Below are 12,025 nucleotides of genomic sequence, written 5' to 3'. Positions count from 1 at the left end.
GTTGAGAAGGGTTCAATGCCTCCCCGGAGGATACTGTTATCCCGGCAACCCGCCAGCAGATGAAAAGACCCACCCCTCCGCCTCTCCACCTCTTCTGAGGGACGAGGGAACCGCGCGGGGGTCTGCTGGAGGCTACTGCCGGGTGCGCCGTCCTGCGCCTCACCGGTACCCTGACTCCAGCGCGGTGTGGCGGCCTCGCCCTGGCCGTCCACCCTCTGGGTACCTGACTCCCCTGCCTCCTCCGGGGGGCAGTTGAGAGGGGTTCAATGCCTCCCCGGAGGATACTGTTATCCCGGCAACCCGCCAGCAGATGAAAAGACCCACCCCTCCGCCTCTCCACCTCTTCTGAGGGACGAGGGAACCGCGCGGGGGTCTGCTGGAGGCTACTGCCGGGTGCTCCGTCCTGCGCCTCACCGGTACCCTGACTCCAGCGCGGTGTGGCGGCCTCGCCCTGGCCGTCCACCCTCTGGGTACCTGACTCCCCTGCCTCCTCCGGGGGGCAGTTGAGAGGGGTTCAATGCCTCCCCGGAGGATACTGTTATCCCGGCAACCCGCCAGCAGATGAAAAGACCCACCCCTCCGCCTCTCCACCTCTTCTGAGGGATGAGGGAACCGCGCGGGGGTCTGCTGGAGGCTACTGCCGGGTGCTCCGTCCTGCGCCTCACCGGGACCCTGACTCCAGCGCGGTGTGGCGGCCTCGCCCTGGCCGTCCACCGTGCGCCCTCTGGGTCGTACCCGAAACTGTCGGGTATCCTTTGGGAGAATCAGACTCTGGAGGAACGTGAGGGGAGATTACAGGGATCTCTGCCCGCCTAACGAGTGCCTAAATGGGACACCGCACCATGATGCAAATGAAAACAAACACAGATTTGAAAATAAGCTGAGTGCGTCTTTCGTGAGTCTTTTCACGCTTCCTTCTTTTTTACCCACGATTCTGGTGACATTTTCCGGTACCGAAATGCTCAAGAATACAGGTCGGATGGCGGTCCGTTGTCCGATCTGCAATAGCTCCTACCGTGCCCTGAGCAAGCACCTACAGAGGAACCATGGTGTGCGTAACTTGGATGAAAGAAAAATTCTGCTGTTGTTGGCCAACGGACGGACCAACATTAGGCTCCATCCCTGTACCATTCTGGGATGCGAGTACCACGGCACAAGGCTGGATCGCCACTTGGCCAGAGACCATGTTGAGCTGGCCCGGGAGGAACTACATGTGGTTCAAAATCAAATGAAAATGACAGTGGCCAAGAAGGAGCTTTATGAACTCCGAATGACAAACCCCACAATAGAAATGATTACCGCTTGGGCTGTTGACACGGTGGCAGACGACGATATACTGTCACAACCTCCACCCTTGTCCCCGGTGAATGAATGTGACAACCCGGACTGCAAAGAATGGAGGCTGGAGGCTAACGCAGTGAGGGCTCAGCGGGACATATATGCTGCTGAGGTGAAATCCCTGCGCTGCAAGTTGCAGCAGAGGATAAAGGACAAGCGACAGAGGATGGATCAGCGGGCCGGGGACATGCCCGCGTTCGATGGGGAGGAACGAGAGCGGGTCATTCTGAAGAAACGACCCCGACCAGAGTCGACACCAACGAGGCTGTCCAAGTCGAAAGGTCCCTCCTGCAGCAAGTCTCCCATTCCTGCCTGCAGCACGTCTCCCATTCCCGCCTGCAGCACGTCTCCCATTCCCGCCTGCAGCAAGTCCCCCACTGGCTCTCACACCCATTCACCCAGCTCCTCAGAGCCTGCATCCATCCATACCGAGGCCTCGTCAACCTCCCCTCCCATAAATTCCCCCTGGTTCCGGGGCAGGGGCCGGGGAAATATAATGCGGGACATAACATTCCCACGGATCATGGGTAAGTGTTTTGGCTATGTGACACATGCAGTTTCTGTAACACATCATGTGTTGTCATTAAAGTACTGTTTATATTTCACAGAGGAGTATCTGCAAGGATACCGGGAGCATTATGCAGGTATCGACCCACCAGTGAGGCTCCAGGAAAACACAGTCTCCAAACTAAGCAGAGTGAAGTCGTTCCTCAGTTTCATGGCACACGGTTTCAATCGCCTGTCTGACTGGCTCTTTTTGAGGGATCTCAAGAGGATACGCGGGTGGTCCCGGAGCCTGATGAAGTCAAGCCTTCAGGTCACGACCTCCGACTTCTACATCAAGAATATATCACACTTTCTCAAGTACATGGCCGACACACCGTGCAAGGGGAGCAGGCTCAGCCAAACGGACATGATTTTAATCAAACGGGAAGTAGTTGCCATCCTGAAGTCCCTGAAGAGAAAAGTACTTATCCACCAGATGCAAGTGAAGCGTGACAAGATGGAAGGTCTGCCGAGCCACAACGACCTAATGACATGCTTGACTTCGACCACCACTCGCATCCCTCAGCTCCTGGATGTGATGGCCAGCAATCCGACTACCGCGACCCGGACACTGCTCTATGGGTATATGACTCTTCATTGGAGCTGCATTTATGGCCACCGTCCGGGGGTCTACTCCAACATGACCAACGCCGAGGTCCGAAAGGCGGATACAACTGGCACTGCCTTCGGCTACCTGGTTCATGTGAGTGCTATTAATCAATGTATTTATTCTGGCAGTTATATGCATGATTGACATTGTATTGACACTCTCTATCTCTGTCATAACAGGTAAGTAACCACAAGACGGCCAACGCGTTCGGGGAGGCGCAGCTGTACCTCACCGTAGAAGAATTTGGATGGATGAAGAGGTGGCTGGAAATTAAGGGTACGCTGACCTGCACCCAGAGCCGTTACTTTCTGTACACAGAGGGGAAGAACCCGTTCAGGAAGCTTGCCTACTCCCTGAGGTTGGCATGGGCTGATGTGGGGCTCCGCAGTCCCATTAACTTCACCGACCTCCGCACAGTCCACGCCGATAATGCGAAGAGGTTTCAAGACAAAGGCAACCGCCAAAGAGTGAGTGATTTCATGTGTCACAACACTGCAACTGCGGACAAATTTTACGCGAATAATCCTTCTTTGAAGGAGGCTGCGGACATTCGGTTGCTCTTCACACAGTCACTTCAAGCAGCGGCGGCGGCATCGACAGCAGCAGCAGCAGCGGGAAATGAAGACACTTTTGCGGGTATTGACATCGACAGTGACAACTCTGGAGAGGAGCACAGCCCGGCTCCCTACCAAGACTCCCTACCAAGACATGTCCCGAAGAGGGACCAGTCACTGGCCGAACACAACCCCTCAGACATGGGTGAAGAGAGGGTGCCATACTCTGCCCCAACTTCACCCACTGTTGCCAGTGATCAACTTGTAAATATGCAGTGTGTTGTTGTAATCAGTCCCCTTGTAAATACGTTATATCCTGTTTGAATTTATTTATTACTGTCAATATTACTGTAAATAAAGTTTGTTAAAATTACTAAGTGTTCTGTTTTTAATCCCACTATGGGTTTTCTTCTTTTAAGATCCCCAGGGGCACGATATTCTGGTTCTGGTGGTAGCATGTAGGTGTTTAGTCCGAGTGAGGAGTGCTCAAGTGTGGGATGATTTGTAAGGTAGAAGAGGGTAAAAAAAGTTAAAGTGTGAACCTCCAGCAGGGCAGGTGGTGCTGTGAAGAAGGCCGACTATGGGTGCCGATGGGCGGACGGCAAAGCACCGCAAAGTAGACCCCCTTTAAGTGTAGCCAGGGGCACGAGCAAAATCCTCCATGGAGGTTGGGTGCTGCTGCTGTGAAGAAGGCCGACTATGGGTGCCGATGGGCGGACGGCAAAGCACCGCAAAGTAGACCCCCTTTAAGTGTAGCCAGGGGCACGAGCAAAATCCTCCATGGAGGTTGGGTGCTGCTGCTGTGAAGAAGGCCGACTATGGGTGCCGATGGGCGGACGGCAAAGCACCGCAAAGTAGACCCCCTTTAAGTGTAGCCAGGGGCACGAGCAAAATCCTCCATGGAGGTTGGGTGCTGCTGCTGTGAAGAAGGCCGACTATGGGTGCCGATGGGCGGACGGCAAAGCACCGCAAAGTAGACCCCCTTTAAGTGTAGCCAGGGGCACGAGCAAAATCCTCCATGGAGGTTGGGTGCTGCTGCTGTGAAGAAGGCCGACTATGGGTGCCGATGGGCGGACGGCAAAGCACCGCAAAGTAGACCCCCTTTAAGTGTAGCCAGGGGCACGAGCAAAATCCTCCATGGAGGTTGGGTGCTGCTGCTGTGAAGAAGGCCGACTATGGGTGCCGATGGGCGGACGGCAAAGCACCGCAAAGTAGACCCCCTTTAAGTGTAGCCAGGGGCACGAGCAAAATCCTCCATGGAGGTTGGGTGCTGCTGCTGTGAAGAAGGCCGACTATGGGTGCCGATGGGCGGACGGCAAAGCACCGCAAAGTAGACCCCCTTTAAGTGTAGCCAGGGGCACGAGCAAAATCCTCCATGGAGGTTGGGTGCTGCTGCTGTGAAGAAGGCCGACTATGGGTGCCGATGGGCGGACGGCAAAGCACCGCAAAGTAGACCCCCTTTAAGTGTAGCCAGGGGCACGATCAAAATCCTCCATGGAGGTTGGGTTCTGCTGCTGTGAAGAAGGCCGACTATGGGTGCCGATGGGCGGACGGCAAAGCACCGCAAAGTAGACCCCCTTTAAGTGTAGCCAGGGGCACGAGCAAAATCCTCCATGGAGGTTGGGTGCTGCTGCTGTGAAGAAGGCCGACTATGGGTGCCGATGGGCGGACGGCAAAGCACCGCAAAGTAGACCCCCTTTAAGTGTAGCCAGGGGCACGAGCAAAATCCTCCATGGAGGTTGGGTGCTGCTGCTGTGAAGAAGGCCGACTATGGGTGCCGATGGGCGGACGGTAAAGCACCGCAAAGTAGACCCCCTTTAAGTGTAGCCAGGGGCACGAGCAAAATCCTCCATGGAGGTTGGGTGCTGCTGCTGTGAAGAAGGCCGACTATGGGTGCCGATGGGCGGACGGCAAAGCACCGCAAAGTAGACCCCCTTTAAGTGTAGCCAGGGGCACGATCAAAATCCTCCATGGAGGTTGGGTGCTGCTGCTGTGAAGAAGGCCGACTATGGGTGCCGATGGGCGGACGGCAAAGCACCGCAAAGTAGACCCCCTTTAAGTGTAGCCAGGGGCACGAGCAAAATCCTCCATGGAGGTTGGGTGCTGCTGCTGTGAAGAAGGCCGACTATGGGTGCCGATGGGCGGACGGCAAAGCACCGCAAAGTAGACCCCCTTTAAGTGTAGCCAGGGGCACGAGCAAAATCCTCCATGGAGGTTGGGTGCTGCTGCTGTGAAGAAGGCCGACTATGGGTGCCGATGGGCGGACGGTAAAGCACCGCAAAGTAGACCCCCCTTTAAGATTCCCAGGGGCACGAGATTCTTGAGGGTGTGATCATCTTGGTTTAGTCCGTGGGGGAGTGCTTAAGTTCGGGGGCCCGGGGACCCAAGGTGTGCGAGGTTCTGGAAGTACGCATGTCAGGGAGGGATCCTGGAGCTCCTTAGTCCGTGTTTTGGGGGTCTTGGAGCGGCCACAGAGAGGTGCTTTTCCCCGGGGTATGTCATGGAAGTCTGAAATAACCTGTTTGCTCATGTCAGGGAGAGATGCTGGGGCTGCTGCGTCCGTGTTTTGGGGGTCTTGGAGCGGCCCCGAAGAGGTGGCTTTGTCGGTGTACGTAATGTAAGTGTGAACTAGCCTGTTTTCTCAAGGCAGGGAGGGATCCTGGAGCTCCTTAGTCCGTGTTTTGGGGGTCTTGGAGCGGCCACAGAGAGGTGCTTTTCCCCGGGGTATGTCATGGAAGTCTGAAATAACCTGTTTGCTCATGTCAGGGAGAGATGCTGGGGCTGCTGCGTCCGTGTTTTGGGGGTCTTGGAGCGGCCCCGAAGAGGTGGCTTTGTCGGTGTACCTAATGGGTAAGAAAGCCAGTCTACACAGGTCGTGAAATGTGATTGAAATGTACAGAGTGCTGTACATTTCAATCACTTTGAATGGGAGTGGTGAGGTGTGGATGAAATGGCCATATCTCCCTTAAATTCACAGCAACGTTAGCCAGCTTTCACACACTAATTCATGGGTAACAGAGCCATGTGCACCATGCATTTAAAGTAATGTTAGCCAGCTTTCAGACACTAATTCGTGGGTAATAAAGGCCTGTACATCTCCCTGTTTGAAAGGGCCATATCTCCCTTAAATTCACATCAAACTCACCCATCTTTCACACACTAATTCATGGGTAACAGAGCCATGTACACCATGCATTTAAAGTAATGTTAGCCAGCTTTCAGACACTAATTCGTGGGGAAGAAAGTCACCCTGGACGGGTCATCAAATGTGATTGAAATGGACAGATTCCTGTACATTTCAATCACTTTTAATGGGAGTCGTGAGGTGTGGATGAAATGGCCATATCTCCCTTAAATTCACATCAAACTCACCCATCTTTCACACACTAATTCATGGGTAACAGAGCCATGTGCACCATGCATTTAAAGTAATGTTAGCCAGCTTTCAGACACTAATTCGTGGGGAAGAAAGTCACCCTGGTCGGGTCGGGAAATGTGATTGAAATGTACAGAGTGCTGTACATTTCAATCACTTTGAATGTGAGTGGTGAGGTGTGGATGAAATGGCCATATCTCCCTTAAATTCACATCAAACTCACCCATCTTTCACACACTAATTCATGGGTAACAGAGCCATGTGCACCATGCATTTAAAGTAATGTTAGCCAGCTTTCAGACACTAATTCGTGGGGAAGAAAGTCACCCTGGCCGGGTCGGGAAATGTGATTGAAATGTACAGAGTGCTGTACATTTCAATCACTTTGAATGGGAGTCGTGAGGTGTGGATGAAATGGCCATATCTTCCTTAAATTCACATCAAACTCACCCAGCTTTCACACACTATTTCATGGGTAACAGAGCCATGTGCACCATGTATTTAAAGTAATGTTAGCCAGCTTTCAGACACTAATTCGTGGGTAATAAAGGCCTGTACATCTCCCTGTTTGAAAGGGCCATATCTCCCTTAAATTCACAGCAAATTTACCCATCTTTCACACACTATTTCATGGGTAATAAAGCCATGTGCACACTGTATTTAAAGGGCTGCAGGAACACTTTACCCGCCTTGTAAACACCTTCTCCTGGGTAAAACAATCCATGTATTTCCGCCTGCTTTCCATCAGCACCCGCCAGTCATTTCAAACGGTTTCAAATCGTTTTTTCACTTTTAAAAACAGCTTTCTGCCCTGTAAATGATTTCTAATCATTATTACCGTCATGGAGGAGCTGCAGGGACACTTTACCCGCCTTTTAAACACCTTTTCCTGGGTAAACAATCCATTTATTTCCGCCTGCTTTCCATCAGCACCCGCCAGTCATTTCAAACGGTTTCAAATCGTTTTTTCACTTTTAAAAACAGCTTTCTGCCCTGTAAATGATTTCTAATCATTATTACCGTCATGGAGGAGCTGCAGGAACACTTTACCCGCCTTCTAAATACTTATTCCTGGCTAAAACAATCAATGTATTTCCGCCAGGGTCACAGCCTGCTGCTGCTGCTGCTGCGGCGGCTGCTGCTGCTGCTCTCCCTCCCTAAATTCACATCAAACTCACCCAGCTTTCACACACTATTTCATGGGTAATAAAGCCATGTGCACACTGTATTTAAAGTAATGTTAGCCAGCTTTCAGACACTAATTCCTGGGGAAGAAAGTCACCCTGGACGGGTCATCAAATGTGATTGAAATGGACAGATTCCTGTACATTTCAATCACTTTTAATGGGAGTCGTGAGGTGTGGATGAAATGGCCATATCTTCCTTAAATTCACATCAAACTCACCCAGCTTTCACACACTATTTCATGGGTAATAAAGCCATGTGCACACTGTATTTAAAGTAATGTTAGCCAGCTTTCAGACACTAATTCCTGGGGAAGAAAGTCACCCTGGACGGGTCATCAAATGTGATTGAAATGGACAGATTCCTGTACATTTCAATCACTTTTAATGGGAGTCGTGAGGTGTGGATGAAATGGCCATATCTTCCTTAAATTCACATCAAACTCACCCAGCTTTCACACACTATTTCATGGGTAATAAAGCCATGTGCACACTGTATTTAAAGTAATGTTAGCCAGCTTTCAGACACTAATTCCTGGGGAAGAAAGTCACCCTGGACGGGTCATCAAATGTGATTGAAATGGACAGATTCCTGTACATTTCAATCACTTTTAATGGGAGTCGGTGTGGATGGCCTGTTGAATCCGATTTTGAGCACTCTTTTCCCCGCATAAACTAGTTTAAATCACCGTTAAACACTTATTCTGTTGATGTCTATATAACCGACTTCCCGCTATGCATTAAGTCGGTTATATGGACCCTGTACACTAGGCATACCGCGGCCGGTAGTAAATGTCCAACCATTGTACCCTCTGGTCCCTAGGGTATGTAAGTTGCAACGGGGGAGTGGAAAAATGTCCGGGGCTTCAGCCCGAAGCGCCGAAGGGTTGAGCTTTTTTGAGCCCCTTCTCCGTTGGCACTTCATTTTTGATTATTTTAAGATATAATTGACCGTTTTCTTAATTTTTGTCTTCTTTCCACTGGTGGGGGCGCATGGCAGGCCACCTATGAGCTCCCAAATTCGGCCTGTAACCTCCACGAATTGTGGGCTAAGCTCCATAAACTGACAAAGTCACCCTGAAATGTCACTTTTATAGCCCAAAATATATAATACAAATACATTTAAATAGTAAAAGGTACAATTGTGCTCTGAATTACCCGGAATTTGATTTATATAGCCCCATGATAGTGAATACAAATCATTTCAAACAGCCATAAACCTCAGGTTCTTTTTAATGTCCTCAACATTAATCCTTGTGATGCTTCTCCAATTGTGCCCTCGACTACCCTCTGCGATACATTTCTTAAATTTGTTATCAAAAAAGTATCTGCGCTTAGGCTAGCCCACACTAGTGCTACCCCAGATTCTGCTCCTTTTCTGTGCCCTGCTGTCCTCGACCACTTTGAGCCTGTATCCCTCTCTTCTCTCTCGGATGTAGTCAAGCACCTGTGGCCGACAAACTGCACCTCAGACAGCATTCCCTCTCGTTTCCTTAGAGATGTTTTTGAAGCAAGTGTTTTATTACTTATAAACACCTCTCTTAGCTCAGGATGTGTCCCAGCTGCCTTCAAACATACCGTGGTCAAGCCACTACTTAAAAAGAAAAATGTCGACCCTTCCATTCTCGCAAATGTTAGGCCCATCTCACAGCTACCTTTTTTATGTAAAGCCCTGGAGCGAGTAGTCTACGTCAGGGTTTCCGTTAGCCGGTAATTACCGGTTTTTAGCTGGTACAATTTATTAAAAACCGGTAAATTCAAAATCTGCCGGTCAAAATGTCTGGTAATAATTAGGGAGGCTCCGATCGATCGGCCGCCGGTCATTATCGGCCGATATTCACTCTTAATGTCGAGGAGTCGAGGAGGGGATATTTGAGTATTGAGAAGCCTCTAAAGACATGTACAAAGCACTTTGTTGCTTCCCATGCCTCGTCTTCTTTCAGACGAGTGGAAAGAGAACGTCTCAAATCCACATTTAGGAGTTTATTTCTCTAACTCTGTCTGCAGGTTTCTCCTAAACTCCCCTTATATAATGCCTCATTTACATATTTAAACACAACCTGTCAGAAAACTTGTGATATAAAAGATAGTAAATAAAATGGAGTAAATAAACAAAACAATCACAGAAAAACAAACAACTAAAACTCATGGGACCCAAGAAGACGCAGTCGGCTGAGGAGGTCGACGAGATCAAAAAGTCGGTCGACTTTATAGCCGGAGAAATCTCTCCTGTCAGGCTACAACAGAAGGGCATCCTGGACTTGGTTGAGGAGGTGAAAATACTACGGATTCAGAACACGGAAAAAGACAAGGGTCTGGAATACCTGGAAAACAGGGTGGAGGACTTGAAGCAGTACACCCGGATAAACGACGTGATCATCACTGGGCTCAAAGTAAGGCCCCGGTCATATGCCCGGGCTGTGGGCGCTGACGCCGGGGGGGAGCCCGGGGAACTGGATGCTAGCTCCACGGAGCAACAGGTGGCTGCTTTCCTACAGTCCAAGGGGATACAACTGGATTGCAATAACATCGAGGCATGTCAGCCGCTACCCAGGTGGAAGAACAGCGACAATCCGGCTATCATACCGAGGTTTGTGAACAGAAAACACAAGACCAGTCTGATAAAACAGGGAAGAAAGCTGAAAGGATCAGATGTCTATATGAATGATAATTTAACTAAGCGCAACGCTGACATAGCTAGAAAAGCTTATATATTAATATGCAGTTAATATATGAGACAGAATTTATCAATGTAGAATTATTTTAATCTTGAGGGGTGTGCGTTCTATAAGTCTCAATCATGTTAAGAAATAAGAAAAAGTTATGTTTATCTCTGTAACTCCGCCCACTGATGTTCATATTAACCGAAAGGTACATCATTAAATGGTAAATGTCGCCTTTAAGGAGCAGAACATTTTTGTTTTATTTGTGTGTGAATAATGAAATAATTTCAAATATGTTTTTCTGTGATAGGTCATTGGTGTGGAGAAGAGCTCTGTAGTAAATGGTGAGTATTCAAATGTTTCGTGTGATTTACTTGACTAACTTAAACTTGATCTTTAACTAATTGAAAACTGGTATTAGTCTGACAATTTCTGAATATGTATTCATAACATTTACATACTGCAAACATTGCAGGGATATACACTGTTACGGCTGCTGTTTGTCTGCTCCTTAATCTGTCTGGGATTGTTTGCAGCTGTGTGCGTGTGTGCGTGATTATGCAAATGATCTGTGTGGTAGCCCCAACATCATTGGCTGCCCATCTCCTGGTCTGCCTCTGAAGATGGTGATTGGATCGACGTCGTCCAATCGCAGCACACAGCCGGCGCACACCTGCTGGGGAGGAGTACAAAGGCTGCGGACTATCAGCACTCTGGAGGCTCTGACATGTGGACAGACGCCTCTCGCTATTATAGAATTCTGTTAACTGGTTAAACTTGTGTGATTAGTAGTGTCTAGAGTAGCTTAGTTAGAGTGTAGAGTAGGTTAGTTAGTGTTTCGAGTAGCTTAGGAGTTTGTGACTGTTGCATTTTAGTTTAGCTGCGTGTTTTGTATATATTGCCTGTGTTAGTCTGTACCACTTTTAAAGTGAGGTTTTGTTTCGTTCTTTATTTAGCATATTGGTATTTATTTCCCCTGTATGCCTTTAGACTCCTTTTGAGTCCTCCCTTAGTTTGGTTATCTGTCAACCTGTGCCCTTTTGTTTGTTTCAGTCCCATTTTGTTTACCGCTGCTATTTAAAATAAATCACCTATAAGTATACCAATCTGGTCGTGTCGTTTCCCTTTCGTTCCCCCGAGCCAATTGGGAACGTAACATACACATGTTCTGATTGATCAGGCATAAGTTATTCAGAAAGTGAGAGGCAAAAGCCAAACGTTCTGTGATAAAGCCTCCTGTATTCTTTCCACTTAATTAATATGAATGTTCTCCTTTTGCATTTTCTAATCGAATTTCATTCATGAAATATCTGAACCTTTTGTCTTCTGAATTATCAGGATTCTTTTTTACACACACACACACACACACACACACACACACACACACACACACACACACACACACCACACACACACACACACACACACACACACACACACACACACACACACACACACACACACACACACACACACACACACACACACACACACACACACACACACACACACACACACACACACGGACCTGTGTTTACAGTTCTCTTCTGGAAATATGCACATTTTAAATAAGATAAGGCCTCGTTTGCATGTAACCATAACACATCAGTAAGGAAGCTTCATGGGGAGATCTGTTCTTTTCTATACATTCTCCTGCTGTGTCTCATTTGACCCTCCTCCTCTGCCGTAGCTCTTCTTCTCTAACTTCCTGTACCTTTAAATGAAACTTCCTGCTGCTCTCCCAACATCTGACA

At 48.9% G+C, this 12,025-nt stretch overlaps 1 protein-coding gene across 1 annotated transcript; it reads left to right on the top strand.

Moving 5' to 3' along the window:
• The first annotated feature begins 2,512 nt into the window (after positions 1 to 2,512).
• On the top strand, positions 2,513 to 3,421 carry LOC139433445 (uncharacterized). The gene is made up of 2 exons (XM_071202469.1): positions 2,513 to 2,587; positions 2,674 to 3,421. The coding sequence occupies exons 1-2, from the start codon at positions 2,525 to 2,527 to the stop codon at positions 3,370 to 3,372; spliced, it is 762 nt and encodes a 253-aa protein (XP_071058570.1). The 5' UTR covers positions 2,513 to 2,524; the 3' UTR covers positions 3,373 to 3,421.
• Positions 3,422 to 12,025: the final 8,604 nt, after the last annotated feature.

This window comes from Pseudochaenichthys georgianus, unplaced genomic scaffold, assembly GCF_902827115.2.
Source record: "Pseudochaenichthys georgianus unplaced genomic scaffold, fPseGeo1.2 scaffold_456_arrow_ctg1, whole genome shotgun sequence".
NCBI lineage: Eukaryota > Metazoa > Chordata > Actinopteri > Perciformes > Channichthyidae > Pseudochaenichthys > Pseudochaenichthys georgianus.
This window is presented reverse-complemented; position numbering and strand designations above follow the sequence as displayed.